The sequence below is a fragment of the Electrophorus electricus genome, chromosome 23 (genome assembly GCF_013358815.1).
Source record: "Electrophorus electricus isolate fEleEle1 chromosome 23, fEleEle1.pri, whole genome shotgun sequence".
Taxonomy (NCBI): domain Eukaryota; kingdom Metazoa; phylum Chordata; class Actinopteri; order Gymnotiformes; family Gymnotidae; genus Electrophorus; species Electrophorus electricus.
In genome coordinates, this window is record NC_049557.1 from 6,210,464 (window position 1) to 6,234,460 (window position 23,997).

At 41.4% G+C, this 23,997-nt stretch overlaps 1 protein-coding gene across 3 annotated transcripts; it reads right to left on the minus strand.

Annotated features, from left to right (window-relative positions):
- Positions 1–550: 550 nt before the first annotated feature.
- Positions 551–22,984, minus strand: kdm5bb (lysine (K)-specific demethylase 5Bb). 3 transcript variants are annotated; one of them, XM_027001373.2, is made up of 28 exons: positions 22,681–22,984; positions 16,562–16,639; positions 16,004–16,126; positions 15,626–15,796; positions 15,321–15,377; positions 13,362–13,433; positions 13,026–13,128; positions 12,689–12,807; positions 12,387–12,545; positions 11,388–11,507; positions 11,044–11,202; positions 10,574–10,755; positions 9,380–9,542; positions 8,852–8,971; positions 8,476–8,670; positions 7,215–7,396; positions 6,767–6,891; positions 6,191–6,341; positions 5,919–6,033; positions 4,893–5,263; positions 4,300–4,438; positions 3,939–4,118; positions 3,597–3,755; positions 2,860–3,333; positions 2,538–2,610; positions 2,169–2,365; positions 1,823–2,077; positions 551–1,636 (listed from the first exon to the last, which is right to left on the minus strand). In XM_027001373.2, exons 1-28 carry the CDS (start codon positions 22,831–22,833, stop codon positions 1,502–1,504), a joined length of 4,530 nt encoding a protein of 1,509 aa, XP_026857174.2. In that variant the 5' UTR covers positions 22,834–22,984; the 3' UTR covers positions 551–1,501. The 3 variants fall into 3 exon arrangements, with proteins under 3 accessions (XP_026857174.2, XP_026857173.2, XP_026857172.2); XM_027001372.2 differs by having other exon boundaries at positions 4,309–4,438; positions 13,305–13,433; XM_027001371.2 differs by having other exon boundaries at positions 13,305–13,433.
- Between the last annotated feature and the right edge of the window lie 1,013 nt (positions 22,985–23,997).

Below are 23,997 nucleotides of genomic sequence, written 5' to 3' on the forward strand. Positions count from 1 at the left end.
TTACGTTTTATTAATTAATTTCTGGTAGCTCAATTAAAGAAAGCGATTTTAAAAACCTTCCCTTTTGTTATAAAATGGACGTGTTTTGAAAAGGCTAAGTCTAAGTCTACCAGTATTTTAAGTTTCTTGCCTAGAGCGCACTGGACTCATTCTGGATTTATCATGATCTGGATGTTATGCAAATTTAAGACTGTAAGTGCATATAGGGACCAAGTTGTGTCAACCAAAGACAAATATACAAGGCTTATTTGCTGGGGTGGTGGAATCAGTATCAACATTATATGCTTCAGGAAAAAGTATTGAGCATGTAGTTTTAGACAAATGTATCTATCTAGAGATGTGCCCTCTCATTTTGCACAACATTACCCACAGGAGATAAATTATGTCTGTTAATTAAGGGTTTAGCATTTGATATTTAACAAAAAAAAAAAGTGTGAATTGACTATTAGCATACATTCATTTTTGGGTGATATCCAATGATGGCTGACAGGAATAATTTATAAAGTTATGAGGTTTGGATAAATTCATAAAAAGATACAAGACGTTTTTATGAGATATTAGACAAAAGGGTTTTTATTCCACACTATAAACTGGGACATTTTAAACAAGCTTGACCCAACTCCTGTACCCTTCCACCCCACAAAATAGACCAGGCAGGTTCTCTGGCAGTTTAGTTTGTACACGAATCTCCCTCTCTCTCTCTCTCTCTCTCTGGCTGCTACATTGCTAGTTACCAAACCATACAGCACCAATCCACACTTTAGGCATCTTGTACAGTGAACCATCATCTCTAAAGCACTAGCAGACAGTTCATACACGTGCTCAAGTTTCCATGTTTACTGGCATTATTATTGCTCAGATAAATAATCTAGAAAGCAAATCAGAAACAACGGAGGAAAATTGTATTATCCCAGATGCATGAGTACTAAACAGTGGGTTTACAAAAATTACCTTTATTTGTTAATTATTTATTGTAGATATTTGGTGTATAAAAAAAGATTCAGTTTCTGTCCTGCATTGTTGAGTTTCTGGATCAGCATGCAGAAATCCCAGGAAAAAGAAGAAACCATTCTGTTTTTCATAATGTGCTTTGAACAAATTATATCACCACAATGCAATGGAGCAGCACATGAACAGAACCCTGTGCTATATGCCCCACCCACTCTACTTTGCAACTCTTCATTCAGCATAATTATGTTTCATTTTGTTTTTTTAGACAACCACACACAGTTCAAATAGAAGGAGAAAAATGTAAAAATACAAAAAGTGACCAAATAGCATTATTCAGAACAAATCCCAGAAAAAGAAACAAAAAAAGATGAAATAGCACCGTTGTTACAAAGATCAGAGGTCACAGGTCAAATGGATTTGGGAACGGTCAGTAATACAACCGGGAATGGGCAGTACAAAGGGAAGGACTGAGGAAGAGGGGCAGTGGACTGTGTTGTCCTTCCAGTCCTCCACATTTCCCAGTTCCTCCTCTCTTATGTTCCCTCTCGCATTACCGGCACTGGCCTGCATTACGCATGCTGCAGGTGACACACATGTAGTCCTCCTCTGCTGCCATTTGTGCAGAAACGCCCACACAAACCATATGGAACCACTGGTTACAGCAGTCACACTGCACCCAGAACACCTGCAACAAAGAGACCGAGGTGGGGGCACATTTAGAACACGAACATGCACACTCGTACGCCCGCCCGTCCGCATCCTATATTCAGATGGACTAGGTGTAGTGTGATTGTAGCAGCTGTTACAGCAAATTATAAGCAAGAACTCCCACATCTATGGAGGAAGGACACGCACAAACATACACACAGACCTCATCTCCTGCTGGCTGTAGGCAGCTTGCAGCAGGGCAGAGGATCATGTCCTCCTCCGAGTCGTCGGACGGGGACAGGTCGGACAGGTGTGTGGGGGAAGCAGAGACGGATGCCGCTTTCCTCTCTCTCCTCTTCACTTTGCTCATGCGCTGCCTCTTCCTTTTCGAGATCCCTTGCTCCATCACCTCCACCCCCGCCTCCTCTTGCTCCATCCGCCTCTTTGTCCTCTTCTCCACCGAGGTAACAGCACCTCTCTTTAGAGGAGAGAGGAGAAAAAGGATTACGTGACACTCTCCTCCGCCAACGCCAAGCATAATGTGGCCTTCCTGGCAGACGCACACTTACCTCCCTGTGAGGTGCGGTGTTTTCCTGAGAGTTATAGGATGCATGTTGTGGGCTATGGTGTGCGGAGTGTGTGAGCTGAGAGCTGTGCTCAGCAGGGGGGCCCTTCAGCAGCAGTGTGTACAGCTGCTCCACCTCTGGCAATGAGACCTGCAGCAACAGGCCCTCCACCATCAATTCTTCCAACTCTGCACTCAGACCTAAAACCACACACGCACAAGCACAAGTCATATCCAAGCCTTAACCCCAGTATATGATGAAAATTGAGCTGGTAATAAATAATTATCAGTATTACATACAGAAAAGAAAGGAGATGACATTGTATGCCACAGGAGGGAACAATGTCTCCACTCATAATGCACGAGTGCTTACCCTGCAGGGAGATGCAGGGCTGCTCTGTGTAGAACACAGTCTGTTCCTGACTGCACCTGTTCCAATCCTGAGACTGAAAAGCATACACATGCACACACATGCGCACACACACAAGACCAATGTCAGCCAGTACAGAAACTTCACATACCTACGTTAGGGTAAAGCCTCTGAGGGAGATAAACACTGGTCTATGTTCCAAAATGTTTACAAAATACCTCTGACCACACTACAGGTGGGGAAATATGGACATGCTTTATCATTTTGTCCTACATAGGTAGCTGAGATGTTGACAAAATTCAGTTCTAGTTGCCACCTTACTAACCTTGACACTGCTGTCTGCTCCGCAACTCCTCTGGGAAGCAGACTCGGACCTGTGCTCCTGAGAGGTTGCCGAGAGGTTGTAGGTGGTCATGATCTTGCGGGCTTGCCGCTGCCAGTTCACCGTGCGTTCTATCATGTATCGTAGTGCGTCGCCCTCGGGCAACCGCACACGGATCCTCTGCAGGGAGGCCAGCAGCGGCAGGACCTTGTCGAGAGCTGGTTTGGATGAGCGCCGGCAAGCAGGACACAGCCACGGCTTGGGGTCAGCAGGGTCGTCGGGCCCGCACACACACGCACTGTGGAATGCGTCCCGACACAGTTCACACTGCCGCAAGGCACCCATGGGAGCCTTCTGACACACACACACCCTGAGGGTACTGCTGTCGTTAGAGGGAAGGAGCTTCGACTCATTTGCTGCACGGATGGATGCTAGGGACTCCAGCTCCTTCAATCGCACTTCGGCAAGAGTTGCCATCTGAGAGAGAGAGAGAGAGATTAATTTGCATATAGCTTTTCAAACATCTGACAAATTAAAGTTGAACACTGTGTTGTGTAATTGTACACTAAAGTATAAACAAATTTAAGTAGCTGTATCTGAGTAGTTATGAAATTTATTTGCCTAGCTGGCATATTTTCAGTGCATTCTGTTGGTTTTCTCAACTCTTCCTTGATTTGTCAGCTGTTTGGTCAGTGTGACAGTGTGCCTGTGTATGTGTGGCTGTGTGTGTGTTAACTCACAGCAGAGGCAGAGTCATTGCTCTCTGAAAGGGCTTTTTCTACATCACTCAGACTATCTAGTCGGCCCGTTCTCTTCCTCCCACAGGAGCCAGCATCGCACTTTGTCTTCTTCATCTTTTTCTTCAGAGAACTCCCTACCTCAAACCGTGGACACAACACCTGCAAGACAGCACCCACAGATATGAAGAAAGATGAAGATATCATTAAAGAGCATATGGCTTTTAAAAAAATCCAGCACCTACCACCAAAGCTAAATGAACATTTTTTCCATAACCCCAGACCCCAAACCCGTGATTGGCTCAGCGATCAGTCTTTGTGATTGGCTCAGCGATCAGGCCACACCTCCAGCAAGGTGAAGGAGGAGCTCTTCATGAGGAAGGTTTTGGCTGCAGACTCCCTCCAGGCCTGCACTTCAGAGACCAGCGCCTCGAGTCGCTCCAGCGGGTCCAGCTTCACGGGAATTGCCTGGCCCCTCAGGACCATGTCCGACAGCATGTCCAACACAGGCACGCGCCCACCCACCTTCACACACACAGACACACACACACACACACACACAGAGTATTGAATTATACTCTGAAAATTGCATGCAAAACACAATCAGGAGCCAGAGCATAGTTCCAGTCCCATGGCACATTAAGTCAGGGAACGTCTGCATTCTCAAACAAGGCTGGTTCAGGATCACGTCTGTGTTGCATTGTACCTGCAGCACCTCGGCTTCCTTCAGCCACTCGGTGGCCCTGCCAACAGAGTCTCGCAACAGCAGGCAGTTGGGAAGGTATGTGGGCAAAGCCTCGACCTCTCGCAGAGCGGCAGACAAAGATGCCATGCACTTTGGAGGTCTGGGGAAGACATTATAGATGGATGAAGTTGATGCAGATGAGGTTTGAGAATGTAGGGCTTTGTTCTCACTTTGTTTTGTTTTTTTTGTTCAAAACAGACATTCTGATGATCTGATCTTACATGTTATATGCATTATATTGCCATATACAGTATTATCTGCAACAGCCTAAGAGAGCAAAGTCCTTATCATTAATGGACTTGGAGTTCAGTAGTTTTAAACAATAAAGGAGTATTAAAAGGTATCTTAATTTCTAGTAGAATGCAATGAACACACCATCTCAAAGCTCATTTTCATCTTTTTGGTGCTGCCCCATGTGATCTAAAGCAGGGTTAGGATTGGCTCCCACAAATTATTTATTTTTTTGTGAAAAGGCAGATTCTAGATAAGCAGTTGTCTCAGAGTCACATGAGCTGCATGTAATTTGTGAGTGTGCAGCTCAAGACTGCCCTCACCTGGCCCTGAGCAGTGTCTGCGCGTTCTCCTCCCACTGCTCAGACACGGTGAGCAGCTCCTGAAGGCGAGCCATGGCGCGCTCTGTGGACGGGTGGGGCGTGAGGCCCACACCGCGGTCTATGAGCCGCCGCATGCTGTCCAGGGAGAGGCCCCGGGGACTGGCCACAGCATCCTCGGCCTCCCGCACCGCCGCCAGCCAGCGGGCCAGCTCCAGGCGCTCACGCAACTGCCGAACCTCCGGGAGGCACACGTCAAAGTCGGAGCTCTCATCCAGCAGAGACTGGATCTCTGTCACGGAATCGGCAGTTATGTCGTCGGAGAGGACCTTTTCGCTGTGCTGCTGGAAATCCTCAATACAGTTCAACAGCTCCTGAAGGGGGTGGGGGGGAAGTGCATGGCTTCACTGTATTTACTTTACCAGTCAACATCTGTTCATTAATCAGCAGTTACCAATTATTATTTATTATTATTGTTGTTAAATAACATTGCTGTTACTGATACTGTATTGTTCTCTGGATATATAGTGTTACAAACAGGATGCATTTTGTAATGTACTCTTTGCCAATATTTCACTTAATACATTTATACCAATAAAATCTACACTGAATTGAATTTAACTAAACCCTAATCCATATCTCCTCCATAATTTGCTGAGGCTGAAGGGGATATAAATCCAGTCATCTACTTATACCTATCCACATTCACTGCTGGGCAAACAGTCTATGACTTGTCATCTTCCTTATCATCAGTGGATTTCCAATAATTGGAATGTGTGTCTAGACTATATAAGACAATACCCATTCATTCATCACAACTGCACCTTTTACTTCGGTCTGGACGTTTAGTTAACAGCAGGGAAAGATTCGCACTAAGGATGAGGTCACTGCTATCAGGAGCTTTGATGGCTTGGTTCCTTCTTAATAAAACCATCACTAAGCAGAGCTACACGCCATCGTGTGTGTGTGTGTGTGTGTGTGTGTGTGTGTGTGTGTGTGCGCGCGCGCGTGCGTGTCTGTGGTTGTTACCTTCAGTAGCGGTGCCTGTGTTAGGCTGCAGGGGAGGTTGTAAAGTTGACGGACAAAGGACCTCATTTCCTCTACACTCAGCTGGTTGTGAGACTTTCCACCAGCAGTACGGTACCTTGAGAGAGAAAACAGCACTCACTCTGTTATACACTGGGATGCACACACATATATACATACACACACACACACACCTGTTACACTTCTCTGAACACATCAAATACCACCTTGTCACCCACAATGCACTGACTGGGGGAGAGCGGTAGGGTCAGTACCTTGTCTGTCTCTTGCCATTCAGCAGCTGCTGGGCTACAGACGAACATCTGTCTGCATCCTGAGTGACCATTCGCAGGTGCCGTAACAGGTCATTATCAGGAAAACCCTTCACATCTGACTCCTCAATCAGAGAACGGAACACACATAGGTCTAGAGAGAGATAGAGATAGAGAGAGAGACTGAGCATTACTCTGAATCTCTCAAAACTGCTAAATGACAATGCATGGCTTGTGATTTCTCTGACTGGTGATTTCTTGTGTAGCATAACATTAGCTCAGTTGACCATTATTATTATTTCGTTATTGATCTTTCATTAAGACATATAACATTTGTAACTCTTATAAGAGTAAAGAATGAGAGCTTGGACCCAACCACAAGTCTTCGGAGTGTAAGAGTCCAAGTTCAAGCCTAAGTAAAAAATACATGCGTTTCTAAATATTAAATATTAATACATACTAAATGGAAGACTAAGCTTTCACTGTATATGGGGAAAGTTTTCTTGAATGATTTTCCAAGTCAGATTCCTTGTGTTTTCATGAAATCAAACACACTAGATTCACTGCAGTCCAACTCACTACGTTTCTTGTCCAGTTTGGCCTCCAGGATCTCTGCGACATGTGAGGCCCACCCATCATACTCCTCGGCCCTCTGCTTCACAGCGTTCATCATGGGGTAGAGATCGTCCAGCGTGAACCGGTACCTGCAGGACAGCACCATGAATCCAGAGCACTTACAACAGCACTACTATCCCAATGGGCCAATGGCTTCCTTATCCACCCCCACAAAAAACAACATCCAAAAGGGTTTAAAGAAATATAAGCATGACCTTCCTCTGCAGCAAAATGTGCAGTATTACGTTTCCTTACAAGCATATCAAGTAACTAACAAAATATCAAGTATTCAGGTGTATTTATATCTGTAGTAACCTAATAAGACCAAGTTAACCTACACCAGGTTTGTTCTTGGATTCCCCAATAAAACCTCAGCGTCGAAAGTTGAATGGTGTGGCCATGAACGACTCACCTGAGTGTGAAGTTGGAGATGGAGCAGGAACAGAGGTGGTGGACGTGGTGCAGGCACACCTGCTCGCCCTGGCGACAGGGACATGTGAGGGCAGACAAGTAGCAGGTTGTGCGACACTTCACACACTGCCTCTCATCATCCTGCAGTAGGTCATACTTGAACAACTCACACTGCACCACTCCCTGGAGGGGACAGACAGGGTGGAGAGAGAGAGAGAGAGAGAGAGAACAAAGGAGAGGGAGAGAAACAAGGGCAGAGAAATAGTTTTATTTGTTATATATTACTGTGCTGTTTGCAATAATGTTTTCTGTTCATTACTTTAGAACCTAAGCATCTCAGTTAAGCACTGTTAAACCTGAAGTTGACAGGGAGTGAGGTTGATGAAGAAAATTACTGAAGAACCGCTATATTTTACACACCACTGAAGGAATCAGAGGATAATGCAGTTGATTTCAAAAATAGAAAGCATTCATTTTCTGCTTATGCTCTGGACTTTCCCTTCAAGGCTAAAACTAAAAACTGATTTTCCTTCCAAATGGATTATTGCCCCTTTAAGTAGCTTTAAAAAAATCATAATTATACAAAGCCCTGAATGAGACAGCTGGTATCAGAGCCTCAGAGGGTTGCTTCATAAAGACCACTGATACAGTGGGACTACTATAACAGTAATGTATGACAAAATAATAGTATAACTTCAATCTACCCTGGCCACCAAAGTTGGTGCTCTGGTCTAACTATGAGCACACCTGAACCGTGTAATCAAAGGTTGTAGAACATTGACTGAGCAGTTTGGGTGTGCTAGGTGATGTGATGAGACAGAAATGTGGACTGGCTTGCAAAGCTCTGAATTTGCACATTCACATCATCAGAAAAATGTAATCTGAAAAAGCACTGACACTAGAAATTACTGACAAGATGATCTCTACTCTGCCAAATACTCCCTCAGCATACCCTGAATTTGAAACTAAAAGTAATTTTTTTTCTCTCTCCCAGATCATGTAATTCTTAGAGAAGTGCCATAACTACAGAGAATACAACTTCCCCAACCATGTATACCTTGTGTAAATGGTTTTATGCTGCGTTCTACAAGTCATCCAAAAGCAGCTGCAACTGTATTTTTAGACTTGTGCCAATGTTACACTCCTGAACACAGCCAGAGCCTAAAGGTCAGTTTCTGATAAACAATTTGGATTTTGCCATCTTATTGGTAGCAAATCCTGCAATGTCTTTAGTTTGAAATGAAACCGGTGGCTTCTCTCACCAGCTTGCGGATTTTGTCTCTGAGCTCCTGCTCCTCATTGATCATCAGCACCATGTCTTTGTGCACAGCTGACGCCAGAACCACGTCCAGCTTGTTGGCTTTGGCGGCCATATTACAAATCATTTCATCATGGGAAAACACACAATAACGATGCAGCAAACGGTAGTGATCCACACACTGACGTCCCAGAGGCATCTACAGGGAGACAGAGGGGGTGAGGTAGGGAAGGAGGGAGAATCACACCCAGGTTAAATTATCCATGATAAGGGTGAGTCCTAATATCACCTGTTAGTCCAGTGAGCAAGCGTCATGCTACAAAGAAAATGACGGCAATCAGATATAATAATCTCAAAGTCTGGTGTCGTTTTTTTCTTACCCAGTCCACGGTGCAGAAGTTAACGGCCTCTGCAAAGTTGAAGCCCTGGTTAAAACCGCTGTGGTATGCTCTTGGGAACGTGATGACAAATTCTCCTGCACACTGATTGGTCCTGTAAATCTGGGAACAGGTGAGGTAGAGTATTATTTGAACTGTTGTGTAGGCACTGTAATTACTATTGTAGTGTCTGTCTGTCTCTTTGGGTGTGTTATCAGTGTGTGCCTGTAAAATACTGATGCACCACTATAAAGGGTGGGATGCACGATCTGTGTGAATCTGGCTCTAGTGTGTGTGTGTATGTGAGAGAGAGAGAGAGAGAGAGAGAGAGAGAGAGAGAGAGGGAGAGAGAGAGGGAGAAAGAGAAAGAGAGTTTACAGCTATGAATAAAAACAACCTATGCTAAATAAATTGAGAGAGAGAATAAGAGAGATGCATTATTATATGCATTATGGCCAAATTAACGTGTGCAGGAGAGAGAAATGTCACTCTGTGTGTGTGTGTGTGTGTGTCAGAATGCCTGTGACTCACTGGTACTCCATGGGCCATAAGAATGTTGGGGTTCATGATGGTGACAAGCTGGTGTAAGAGATCTGGCTGCATCTCAAATAGCTCTGGAGCCAGTTTCTTCATCACTGCCTCCAAATGCTCAGCTGCAAACCCAGGAGCCCCGTACCACGTCTTGGGTTCTCCCCTACACACATACAAAGAATCAACAGTTAGGACAAATTTTTATAGTCACTTCTCTTACTTCAAACACAGACAGGGCTGGTACACATGAATAACAAAACATGAATAACAAAAGAGAGACAGAGAATCTGATATATGAAAACATAATATATACAGTTCACCTTTTCGGTTCAAATTATTTATATACCGTCTTTCAGAACAAGCATTTTCACAAAATAACGTCATAGAGCTCCTGGGCAATTCCATTGCATGAAAGAAGAAACGTATTACTCCAAAGCCTTTTTAAGCTTTTCTGTATTACCAGTGTTGCTGTAAGCACCTGATAGAGCTCAGCTCATACACCTATACATACATACATACATACATACATACATACATACTTACATACATACATAATCTAACTGGTGATCTATAAAGAAAAGACTGCATAGATACAGCGTACAGAATTTTAGAACACATTAAATGTTGTTAAGCATGGCTTGGCTATATTCACACCATCAGGCTGAAGTGACTCAGATTTTATTTCTTTCTTAATGTGACAGATATTTATTTATTTTTCCTTAGGGCTGTTTAGACACACAAATCTGATCTTTTCAAATCAGATTTGAGTTACTTTCTAATGTGGTCTTAGATTGGATACATATCCGATTCGTGGCCACGTGACATGAATAATAACGGTCAGATCAAAATTCATGTGGCTTCTTGCCTTCACGCAAGTGCATACTGCTGTCGTCATCAGCTGGCACCAGCAGCGTAGCAAAACAACAACAGAGGAGAGCAACAGTAGTTGTGAAAAAAAACAAAGCTACTAGTCTGGCTTTTTTTCTTCTTCTTTCGTCTCATATGCTTATCATATCATATTGACCTGATCGTGCACAGCTGACGAACCATTTGCAGTCACCCAGAGCAAAATGGGATGTACATATGAGCTACTAGCACATCCATGTTGCTGCTTTTAATACCATGTGTTGTCTCACAAATACAAAAGGTATTTTAGGTGGTTTTTAAAAGGTGGCATTAGAAGGTGGTTTTTACCAGTGCAGGTAATTGATGGAGTAGCTCCAGTGGTCCTCTATGTGCCAGCAGAAAGAAGAGAAGCACATGCCTACATAGAGCCAGGGTAGGGTCATACCACAGATGTCAGCCGTCACATGGGTCAGTACGGACGGATCCATCATCGCCATGTTATTCAGGTTCCAACCACAGTTCAGGTACTTCTACAGCAAGCAATCACCACAGAGTAAATGACAGTGCAAGACATGTAGTTTGGATAAAAATGTTCGCAAACCCATTTAGACTGTCTTTCAATACATTTCAGAACACTGTTTATTTTTAAAACTGTTTCTACTTGTGATCTTTTTATTGAAAAGAAAGAATATATTTGTAAGGTTATATTCGCCTCAAACTGCCTATGTAAAAATATTTTTATTGATGAAATAAGGCATACAAAACATTTCCCTGTGTATCTATTTTTGTCATTTTCGTGTGTGTGTGTTTTAGTGTACCTCATCATGCGGTGCAACCTTGAATCTGCCACCCTTCATGGGGAAGCCGCTGCCAAACTCCTTTGAGGCTATGTCCGCTCCGTACTCCACCGTCACGTCCTCCTCAATCGTAGTCACCAAACGCCAGAACTCCTTCTCCACCAACTCAGTGGGCACCATCTAACACACATGCACAAACACAAAAACCAGACAGGGCTACAGTGGTATAATCACTTAAATAATTTTTTGCAACACCACATGTAATTTCAGCTACACACTATGGATTTCATTTTCACTAAATTAAAGTCAGTTACATCTGTCCAGAGCAGCATTAAATCCAGTGTGCTATGTGGGGTTTAGCTTACGTGAACAGGCATGTTGAAGTAGTCAGACTTAAAAGAGTCAGCCATTTCCCCAAATGCTTTGAGAGAGTAGTCTCTCCGTGCCTGCTCAAAGCCAAATGCCTCCTGTGGCTTACTGCATTCCTGTGTGTAGACATTTATCAGCAAGAAGTGAATCACAAAATCAGTGGACCAGAGTCTTTTAAACTTTATTGCCTTCCTAGATGGAAACAACAATATTTGGACTTGAAATCTGTTTCCATTTGAGGTTTATATTACCCATGCTAGGCAGTCATAAATACCTGGACAATGAGGCTAAAATGGCTAATAGGTTAAACAACATTTACATATATACTGGATGAACCACATACACAACTCCCACCCCCACCCCTCTCCCGGTCCAATTATTTCTGGACTACACTACTACTAAAAAACACTGTTAAAATATGTTTTTAGTTAAACTCATGGAACATTTTAGTCTTACATACAGAAAATGTTTACCCTTTTATCATTTTTTCAGATCACTTCCATTTTCAGTTCCTAACAGGTATAACAATCTAGTGCAAAAGGCACTGCACACAGCATCTTTCAAGCCACTGGACATACGGGCAATGCTGATCTCCAAAATCATCACTTACTGAGTGAGGATGTTGAATTGTGCTCTCATGAACCCCCTGGGATCCTAGCATATAGTACAGTTCCCAGCGGTAAAGCGCATGCTAGAGAGCACACCTTAGCAAGATCAGCTTCTCCATAGATCTTTCAACGGATTCTCACAATTTATTGGCAATCAGTGACTGATAAACCACTACATACCATTGTGAGTTGGTTTATAAGTCATTGCATAACTAACAAGTTTAATGATCTCTATGGTCTGATCCATATGACATTGTCAAATAAATGACAGGCTCAAGTACACCTGTGCTTTGAACCATACTAACTGTACAGAAAATATCAGATGGACCAAAAAGTACTCATGGGCTATTAGAGAACTAGAGGTGAAAGAATGCTTCTTTCCCCAACCTGTGCCAGACACTTGGGACACCTCCAATCACCCTTGGGGACATCATGAAGGGGTGGGATCAAGCAGAAGGTGTGGTAGCTGTCATCACATCCATCGCAAAGTAACAGCCTATCCTCATCATTTCCACTCCCACATACTAAACACGCATACAGATCCACCTAGAGTGAAGAGAAGGTTGGGTCAAGTTAGTAGAGAAAAAGAAAAAGCGGTTGTGGGTGTTGGTGTTGCCACACAGAAAAATAAATAAATAAATGCGGACAACAAAATCTAGAATTTTAAATGAGGGAGAGAGGAGCCTCACTATGCTGACAGGTGGTGGTGGGCCGGCTTTCTTGTAGCGAGACTTAGTCTTCTCAGGCTCAGTTTGGCCATCTTTACTCTCCACAGGCTCCTGTTTGACTTGAATGGGGACTTCCTTCACTGTAAAAGCAATGCAAAAAGGAAATTAGCAGGTTTAATATGCACCAAATAAGTCCACAAACTAACCCATGTAAGATGTATTTTTAGGTCTCCTGGTCATCATTGTCCTTGGCATTATCAAAAGTGAAGTTCCAAAAATGAACCCTCTTTTTGGAATCCACAATGTGGAAAATGGAAGCCGGGAGGAGTTAGGATAATGGTCAAAAAGAGTAAGTCACCTGGTTCAGGCTTGGCTACAAGAGAGCCCATCCTCCTCCTGAGATTCGGCCTGTTTGCACACACCTCCCCTTCAGCATCCACTTCTGACTTGACACAACCAAACTACAGAGGGAGGGAGATGGAGAAATACTTAGCAATCATTAGCAATTGCAACAGCGATATGGACATTAACTATCCAGAAACTATACCCTAGTGAGCAGGTTATAAGGGTGGTTTGTGTGCTGAGGTAAGGTTTGTGCATATAAGGGAGTGTGAATGAGTGAATGCTATTGCTCTACCTCAGCTTTCATCCGTTTGCCTCTCCTAGCAGGCGTGCATGTGTCACTCGGTTGTACCTGAGCATTTTGCCTCTGAACCAGATCGTGAGGTTTGTATTCATTGCCGTCATTTTCTGGGAGGGTGTGATTCTGGGTAAACCGGTGAAAGAATAAGCAAAGGCAAGATTAAAACAGGATGTGCTTTTCTACGCATGACACTGTGAAACTGCAATCAACACTACTATGGGGAGATAGCAGCAGCACAGAGAAGGTGGGAACATTACAGGAAATTTCAGTATAGTGATATGCAAGTTACATAAATGTAAAAAAAAAATAAAGATAATCAATTTATGATAACTCCTTCAGAGCACATTAAATCTCAAAAAAGGACAAACAATGACCGTTATGGAAGACTCCTGAGTATCCACATGACCAACCTCCCAGCCCAAAAGAGGATTAGCAGGCAGTTTATAACTAGCGCTGGCAGTGAAAAGACAACGGTTTGCAATGGCAGGACAAGAGAAAGAACTGCGTGGTTCAGCATTCTGTCAGTAAAGGGACAAATATAGCATACTTACAGCACACTAAGAATACGTGTCACCACGTTTATGGTTTACTGACTATCTTAAAAATTTGACTCAAATACCATCTGTTTTAATGGAGTACGTAAGTTTAAAAAAAAAGGATTATTAATAATAATAATAATAATAATAATAATAATAATAATAATAGAATTATGCAGACATTATGCAGAAATATATGCATCATTCATCAGAGCCACTAGGTTAGACTAGCTAGCATCTAAATAGTGTCTTACTTGCTAGTGTCTAAATGATTGTAAATGGTATTCATTGTAAAAGTCACATTAGACTACAGATTTGGGGCATAGGGTCTCATTAACATGACTTTGACTGAGGGCAGGACAGTGCTTCATGGGCAGTATATTTCATTAACCTTTATTTTCTTAGAGTAGCACCACTGAGCACATCCCGTTACAAGATTGTTCTTATCACCAAGGAGGTGAGAAGAGCTGGGGACTTATGCTGCAGTTACAGGAAGGATTCTGGGTAGTATTTTTTCCACAAAGACAATATTGTAGGGTTCAGCAGTTACACAAAATGTTCACAAATACAGCCATGAAGGAGGTAATGTTTTTATCATGGGGATCTTTAATTTGTTTGTTAGTCATTTTCATTCTCTCTCTCTCTTACACCATAATGTAAGCGACACAAAAGAGTTTGACCAAATGAGTTTGGTATCTGTGTGTCCTGCCACTATCGCATTACAGCTTAGAATAGGAGAAAGGGAAGGACACAGCGAGACAGTGACTACGCAGTGCTGAACCCTAGAAGCCATCCTTTATGAAGACAAAACACACACACACACACACACACACACACAAGCAAAGGTGCAGAAACACATGCACACGTGCACAGGACACAGGCAGAGAGAGAGAGTTTAAGAAGGGGTAACAGCTGATGGCTTTGGGAGCTCAGACACAAAGCAAGGTGGTGAGACAGCAGATGAGGGTGAAGCAGAAAAAAGAGAAATGGTGATCAAATAAGAACAAGATGACATTGATCTATCCCTCCTTCATCATTAACAGAAGTCTAGCATTTGTCAACACAGTAGGGAACAACAGACACTGAAGGGGTGGGGGTGGAGGGGCAGGTGTTAAGGGGTCAAAATAGGTCATAAGTCGTCAATCACAGAAATACCAGTCCACCCCTTATGCCATCAATCTCAAGAGGAAAAAGGGAGATTGGTAGAGCATTTATTTAAAAGTAAAAAAAATAAATAATAATAATCCAGCTACTCAAACACATGAGAACTGGTGCAATGACAGGTTCAGGTTCTGAAGATAATCATGACCATATTTGGAGCATTAGCAGAGCATAACATTCTGTATGAAGACACTGTTTCTATATCCTGTGTGTATAAGGCCCCCATTGATATGGAAAGTAATATACAAATATGATTTCAAAGCTGCCTCCAGTGTTACAGTCTCTCTGTCATGGATGAGAAAATCAAACATACCTTCTCCTGCTCAGGACCTATCCCAAAAGCCATCATTTTGGCTGCTAGGTCTGGAGCCTGGTCAAGAGAGCATATCAAGAGGTAGGTCTTTCTCATGCTGATATGAGTTAATATAAATAAAGTTATAACAGCAACTCTAGATATTAGGCCTCATGAAACCAAACAAACTTAAAACACTGGATGCGAACGTAATGAGTCATGGGCAGATTTTTTGTGGCATGTGAATTATGGGTGGTATTGTGGTAATTCCATTAAAAGCCACATAAACGCAGTTTGCGTTCTCTGGTGATCGTGTCTGTACACACCAGCAGGTTGGCTCCAGACTGGAAGAGACTGTAGGGGTAGAGGATTCTTTCGTAATGGGCCCGCAGGTGCGAACCCACTGCCTTGCCAGGGGCAAAACCCATTGCCATAGCGATCTTTGTCCATCTGCGCTCCTTACAGACTATATCAAAACCCCCTTCATCCAACACCAGCTAGAGATGAAGGGACAGAAAGTTTAGACACAGAGACTTACAACACACTATGAGAGGGATTTGTTTTCTCCTAATAATGATATGGACAGATGGCAAATATCTTCCACATTTCCTCGTAAACAAACAATATTTGTAGCACTTGGTCTGTTGTAGAGCTTGGTTAAGAACGATTTAGATGTCTCTGCTGTTCTTTTTAATTAGGATTACCTTGTTGAGCTGGTACAGATTTAGTATCTTTCGCTCTACATGTGGAATTTTGAGTGTGCATCCCTGAAGTTCCCAAAATTTAGCAATCTGGTCCAGAAAATTAAGCTGGACCCGAGTCTGCGCCTAGATGGGACAGAGATTGATAGGATGGAACAAGGGCAGAAACAAAAAAAAAAAAGCATGTACAAAGATAAGAATCACCAAGAAACCTAATAAAGAATGATAATGTTTAACTAATTTCTATTGTGTTGCTGCTATTGAACTATGCTGCTACTGATGTGGAAAAGAATACCAAGGGTTTTGAAAAGACCTAAATTCTGCTGACTAATCCTCTCTAACAGACACCTATAACCAGCATAAAGCCGAGTCCCTCTGAGGCTCATCAGGAGGACCTTTCGAGTTAAAAGGAAGGATATGCAAAGTCTGGTAAAGTTCCACTAAACACGTCAACGCGCGTGCACACACACACACACACACACACACACACACACACACACACACACACACACACACACACACACACACACACACAAAAAGTGAAATTTGGTGTGAAATTACCTCCAACTCATTGAGTCTCTGAATCCGGGGAGTGAAATGAAGTCTGTCAACATCACATGCAAATGGGGGCTGCCAGTCCTAAACAGACAAAAGTGGATTTAACAAAACACACATGACAAAAATATATCATCTGTGGTCCTGCACAAAAACGCATTGCTCCTGTGGTAAGTGCTACTACATTGGTCAACCTGACATTTTTCATACTGAAAACAAGTATGTTAGAATGGCCAGTATTAATCAAGAAGCTGAATGCTGCTTATCCCTCTCCTACTATAGATTAATTTAGTAAAGTAAATTAATTTATAGTGTTTTATATACAAATAAAATAAAAAAAACACACTGACATAAATCCCATTTTGGGGTTGTTGGTGTATCAGACCACTATTATACTAGTATTATTTTTGCAAGATCTTCCTAGTGTCATTAGTTTTATTTTCCAGACACACGCATCAATCTCTTCATGACGAGCACTTCATTCTGCCATTGTCATTCAGAGGTTCACACCAATGGATCCCAGCAGGCCTCAGAGAGCCCCAGGATACAGACAAAGAATAACAAACACGTTTCAGGTTTATTGTCGCCCAAGACACTTTCTCCCCATCCAGACAATCACACTGATGAATCACTAGCACATGTGAAAGTGCCAGTACAAAATGTGTTGTCTACAGAGAAAAAAACTAACCATAGAGGGGTGTTATAGGGATGCTATAATGAATTCATACCAGAGACAGAGATATCAGTATGATAGCAATATACAGCCATTCATAAAGTTTGCATTTAGAATTATATTTCTTATGTTTTTTCATGGAGTTGTAGTGAGATCCTAGTAAGATCACAGTAGACACCACTTTGCCCATTTACTGAATTTTTGGTAATGTTTAAGTATTCTTTCACAGAGGCAACATAATAGGTGGTCAGGTCTGTCTAAGTGGAAGCACTGCTGGCCATAAACCTCCTCAAGGAAAACCAACAAAGACTAGAGCAAAAGAAAACATTCAAATCAAACAAAGACCTTAAGACTACACGCTTGATAAAAATACAACGCATTGTGAAATATGTACTTTACATATTGAAGAACCAACAAACAAACAAAGAAAACCCACATGTTCCTCTGCATCCTCACCCATAGCAAAAATTAAGCACTGTTGTGTGAACTGCAGAATGATCAATGGTCTGTGTTATTCAAGGATCAAATCAATTATTCTGTTAATTCACCAGGTGGACACCATTCTCATGCACCCCGTTTAGAAAGAGGTATCTTGCAACTTGGTGACAACTTCAACAACCAATAAGGCATTGTAATGAATTAGAACACTTAAATGAACAGCCTTTAGTAGATGATGTTTTCCAGAGTGACATAATAAAAACCTTTATACTATGACTTGGTGAAACAGCTGCATTCCACAGAACAACTCCGACTGATTAACAATAAAAATCATAGCAAACACTTAATTTTCAGCTTGTACTCATATCAGCAGGTACATCAAATAAACTCCTGGTTTTGCAGCCATTCTAAAACAGCTTGAGTACTGCCTTTGTTCACAGCTTTGTTTATGTTTACACTGAACATTGAGGACTGAGCTTCACCTAAAGACCTGAAACACTGCTGGCCAGTTGGTGTGTTTTTTTTAAGAACAAGTGTTCAGACTCACACCTGGCCCAAACCTGGCAATGTGCCATGACATTCCAGAGTTACTCTGGATGTGCAAAGGACGTTATAGGTATTTACTCTGCAGAGGTTTGACTACTGAGAGACTGTAAAGAGCATATGAATGCACCAAAAAAAAATGGTCCTTTCTAGATTGAGGGACATTTCAGTATGCAATAAATGGATGCAGGAGGGAATTTCTGAACATATGAGGAAAATGTGAATCACTAAATGTTGTAATCAAATATTATCAGGCTCCATGTTATCCCATTTATGCTGATGAAGCATAAATATGAAATCAAATGTGATCAAAATAAAAGCAATATTGGTGACATGTAGGCTGGTTTTAACACTTGTTATTGTAAAACGTATCTGTACATAATGCTGGAACAAATGAAAAGCTTAGAATGGATGCTTATATGGTTCCATACATCAAGTAAAAAAGAACTACTCGAGGGACAGCCCTTGAGTGATGCACTGTAAATTCCTTCTGTAAATCACTGGCTACAGCACCACAAGCAAGATTTTCCAAAATAAATTAGATGGACTACAAATCCAGATGCTAAAATGTGAATAAATTTAATTGACAATTATGTTTAGTGTACAGGTGAATTCAAATTGCCCACATAAATGTAGCTCATCTGCAAAAAACAGTCAAACTGAAACAACTGAACCTAATCATGGACAGAAGTACTGTTGACACAGCTCATGGGTCATCATATAGCCTACATCTCTGGGTTTCTTACATTCTAGAAACATTGTACTTCAATACACATCATACAAAGATGCACTTCCTCTTTTATATCCACGTAGGTGTGCTATCCACAAAACCATTTCCTCTGTCAAAGTGTACAAGCATTACATGTTATTACACTATAACATCCATTGTGAAAAAGCAGCCAGAAAGTATCATCTTCTCAGCTTATCAAAAATACTGTTACAGATGATTCCATCCTACCCATCCCTTAATCATACAGTATTAACTCCCCATAGCCTAATCTTATATCCTTACATTTCCATAAGACTGACATAACATAAAAGACTTTAAAAGTCTTTTCATCTAACCAGCCCATTTAGAGAAACTGTGTGTGTGTGTGTGTGTGTGTGTGTGTGGTTTAAGGTGTTTCTCACACACACACTTAATTTCACCCAGACCCGACCCCACATTGATATTTTTCAGTTACACATAGACAGCATGGTTTAATTAAATAAAATAAAGTAAAAGGTTTGCAAGACCATTTACATTTAAGGCATTTAGCTGATGCTTTTATCCAAAGAGACTTACAATTATGGCTGAGTACAACTTGAGCAATTGGGGGTTAAGGGCCTTGCTCAGGAGCCCCAACACTGGCAACTTGGCAGTGGAGAGACTTGAACCAGCAAACTTCAGATTACAAGTCAAGCACCTTAACCACTGAGCTACCACTGCCCGGCAGCTGTGTTTGCAGCTGACTTGCACAATACTACTACCACAACCACCACGGTATTAATGAACATCAGTGAAAAGTAACAGCACAGAGCAATAATGTCAGAAATTCACATCTCTTATAAACAGAATAGAATGAGTGTGATTGACTATAGTTACACAATGCAAGATATAAAAACAAACTTTTTAAAAATAATTATTTTGTAGTAAAATGTTAATGTCACATGTCTGCAGTATGCAATAATATATTAAGTATAATTTAATAAGACACCTGAGTGACTGTTTTAAACATTAGGCACAATAATTTGAAACATAAATTCCTAAGAGTTGTTTCATGATTAGTGACCCAAGAGTTGCAGATAGCTTTCAACATGCATCACCACCATCTACACAGCACTGACCAGCAAACTAATACATCAAAGCTTAAAAGTCAACATTACAATGTGTATTAATAAGACTTCCAAAATACTACATAAAATACAAAATAAACAAACAATCTGTTCTACAAAGTAGTGTACTCTTCCGCTACACATTTTAAGGGACAAGATGTGTGAAGAACAAGTAGTGAAGAAAATATTATACGATATACATGTGGAGATATATAATGTATATCTCCACATTTCTTATCTGTAGTTGGTCCAAAACATTTGTGGCAAAGACACAAAATGGCCAGATGGTACATTCACTCCACAAAGGCAACATGGAGGACACCACCCCTAAGCGGCCTGTTGAGTGAATTCCGTTCAAAAAGAAAAAAACATTGGGTATACGTAGTGTAAATATTTAGCCTGAGAACTGGCAAAAATGGTCTCATATAAAAATTATTTTAGAAGAAGTCAGAAACCGCTCCACAAGATTTGTTTACGTAGGCAAGATGTACAAATGCTGTAGCCAGGGCGGCCGTTGGAAAATCATTTGACTTGTCTACAATCAGCAATGGAAGACGTGTATGCGCAAGGTTATACGAGATACGGAAAACATTTAAATATCGCGGTTTCTATGAGAAAAGCACATCTAACCAATTGACCAAATGTGTGCTGCCTTATATTAAGCATTTGGAGTTTGATTCTTGTTACTTTACTCGTATATGATTGGACATACGGTTAAATAAAATGGTCACAACGGGAACATCTTGTTTTCACTTTCTTGTGCGACCTGAATACGTGGGTAAAACAAGTCACGTAGCTTCCATATTGTTGTACGTCAATTTTTGAGCATGTATTCTTATTTTATTTACGGAAAAAGCCAAATAGTTAGAAAAATACCTATGGATTACAAACTGGTGATGCTGAATGTTCTATACGTAAAGTTCACATATAAGAACTGAAATGGCGGAGGGAATTGTCGTTGGGGGTCGTTACGTGCATCCCTCATAAAAACACACACTCCAATTCATCCAATTAGAAAAAGCAGCCTTAAACTCTGTCACTTCCAAAAGACAATTAAAACCTTAGAAAAGCATTATGATCCGCAATAACCATCAATACTCCAATTCTCGCTATTAGGCTTGATACAATGTGTAAGGTTTACGTAATACCGTTTTATGTCGCATGCCGTTCAGTACAGAATGTGCATTAATAAAACCTATGCTGATGTATCTAGAATAAGCCACAAACATCATCCAATGTGTTAAGAAATCAAATAAAACAACATCGAGTAAGGAGGCGAACCACGGAATGTCATCTTTCTGAGTCAAACTTAAATGTCACAGTGATGCGGTAATGCACCTCGCCATATACCCTTATAGCAGTGTGTATGACTGTTCAAAGACAGACTGTCGTTAGCCAGCCAGCGAACCATAAACCTATTTCAAATATGAAACATTATAGCTAGAATCACTAAGCTGGGTAACTAGCAAAACATTTAAAACCCGAAAGGACAAAAACTTAACATCAACAGTGTCACGCATCCCTTAAAACGATTTCATAACTAACTAACGTTAGCTAACTTATGTTCTCCCTCTCTCTCTTTCACTTACAGCTTGCTAGTTTAGCTACCTTCACAACAGCTTTATTAGACAACTTTTCCTTGACTCTCAGGCTAGTTTCCACATCCCCAACAGACTGCTAACTACTAGGAACCTAGACGAATTATTATTAGTATGATCAAATAACAGTACTTGTACAATAAAGTTTACGAACATTTAGCTACCAACATCTACAAACTACATTTTCTCGGCGATAGGGTCGGTAGCGTTAGGTAGATAACCTAGCTAGGTTAGCCATCTATCTACCTAGTAACTTTAACTAGCAAGCTAGCTAACGAGTTATGGCTTAACGCTAGCTCGCGTCTAGCAAAATTACAATCACATACAATCATACTGGTAGATATGTGTAAACAATTAGTTAGTAAACGCAAAATGCCAAACAGTTAAGTTATGTCTCGTACGCAGCTAGCAATCTAGCGGTTAGTTAGCTTACTTGCGAATTGGCAATGGACTTAAATAACATTCCATTTATACAGACACCTAACGCTATTTAGCTAGCTACCACACTCCAAGCAAGTTAACCTATATCAGCTAGTCGCATCATCCCAGGTTGTAAACTAGCTGGTTAGCTAAATATCTGGCTAGGCAGGCTAGCTAAGATAGCTAGCTAACCAACTCTCTTACATTCAGTCAGCTCTCACATGTAGCTTAGCCATCTAGCTAACTAGCGTTAGCTAAACTGTCTATGCTAACATAATATAAACTCATTGTCAACGTTACTGTAATTTTAATTAGTGATAAATTTAAGTCATGTTATTGGACTAGGTAGCTCTTTGGTGTTTGTGAACACAACTACCATTAAGCAGCTATATTACTAACCAAAGTCAGTTAGCTAGGTTGACCAGATCCCAACAAGCAAAGCACACAAAGCAAACCAGGCGGCTTAGCTACTACTGTCACTATGCCGCCATATTGAAATATTTCCCTTTAAATCCACATAGCTCGTAAGATAGCTGCTTAGCCAGCTACTACTGGACTTGACAAAATCTCAAAACCGTAGTTGCTGAGGAAATGTGCTTTGGTGCATCAAGCGATCAACGCCTCTTGAACGCACTCACCGGAGGTGGTCGGATTTTGCAGATACCGGTTTTTTCCGCGATAGGTCGTATCTTATTGATAAATGCGAAAGGATCCGCAAATTCTTCCCAGCTAGGTTCGAAGACTGGGCACTCCGGAGGCGGCTTGAACTCGTCCGGCCGAGGCTGGGTCATTCTGGAGGTCCGATTCCAGAGCCACACAGACACGGGTCGCTCGGTCGTGACAGAGAGTTGTTAGGCTCTGCACTACGCTCAATGTCTCTGATACTCCCTTGTCTATTTCCCACTAACTCGAACAATCAGTATCAACATACGATGGCTTAGTCAAACACACACATACACAGTGAGACGATTGCTCTTAGGCAGTTACCACATCCGCCAAAAAAAATAGACACCAAGTCAACATACAAATCGTATAAAACAGTATATAACCATTTACCTAATGTAGTTGAATGTTGATCAATAGTATTTAATAGGTATTATAAGTACATTAATAAATTGATCGTGTTAAGTTGCTTTACATATAGAACGGAGGCGCAAGATCTTCAAATTCACGTGGGAGTTCATGCTTATGTCTTTGCCTTACACAGCAAAACAAGTAATTTCTCTCACCATTCAACGATATTTTACACCACTGATCACTGTATGTCAATGAGAAAATGTAAACGCAGTTTTCTTGGCCAACAGGTTGAAAAACAGCCGTTTGGTACATGCTGAATTGCCTTTAAAAATAGGACACACTAGTTAACTACACCGCAAGTACCTTGTTCCAGAAGTACTATCTTATAAAGGACTTATGTCCGAAATGTCCTGTTTCGCTGGAAACCTTTTGTAGTCTACTGCTCTGCCATTTGCAATTTTGGCTTTCCTTTTCTTTCTTTCTAACTCTCTCTCTTTAAAGAGTACTATATTGTGCATATATGTGTGTGTACTGAAAAGATGTAGAGGTAGTAAAATGGTAGTGTAGTACAGAAGGTTTTCAGGACTACACTACCTCTCTCTCTCTCTCTCTATATATATATATATTTTGCATATAGACAAATAAAACATAATATGCACTTTCAGGTATTTCTAACACATTGTAACTCGTATCACTTGGGTTTATCGGTGGAAGGACAATCCAATTCTACAAGTATCACAGGTCTATACTATTTACTTTTATTTAGTTATTCAAACCATTTTCACACTTCATAATCGTATTTACTTCCGCGGATGAATACCTTCAGGTGACAGCTCGTGGTGACCGGGACTTGTTCTTTAAATAGACCATATGAAGCAGCTGATTGGATGCCTTATTGGATGTAATGGACTGGGAGGATCCAGTAGGGAAATTATTAA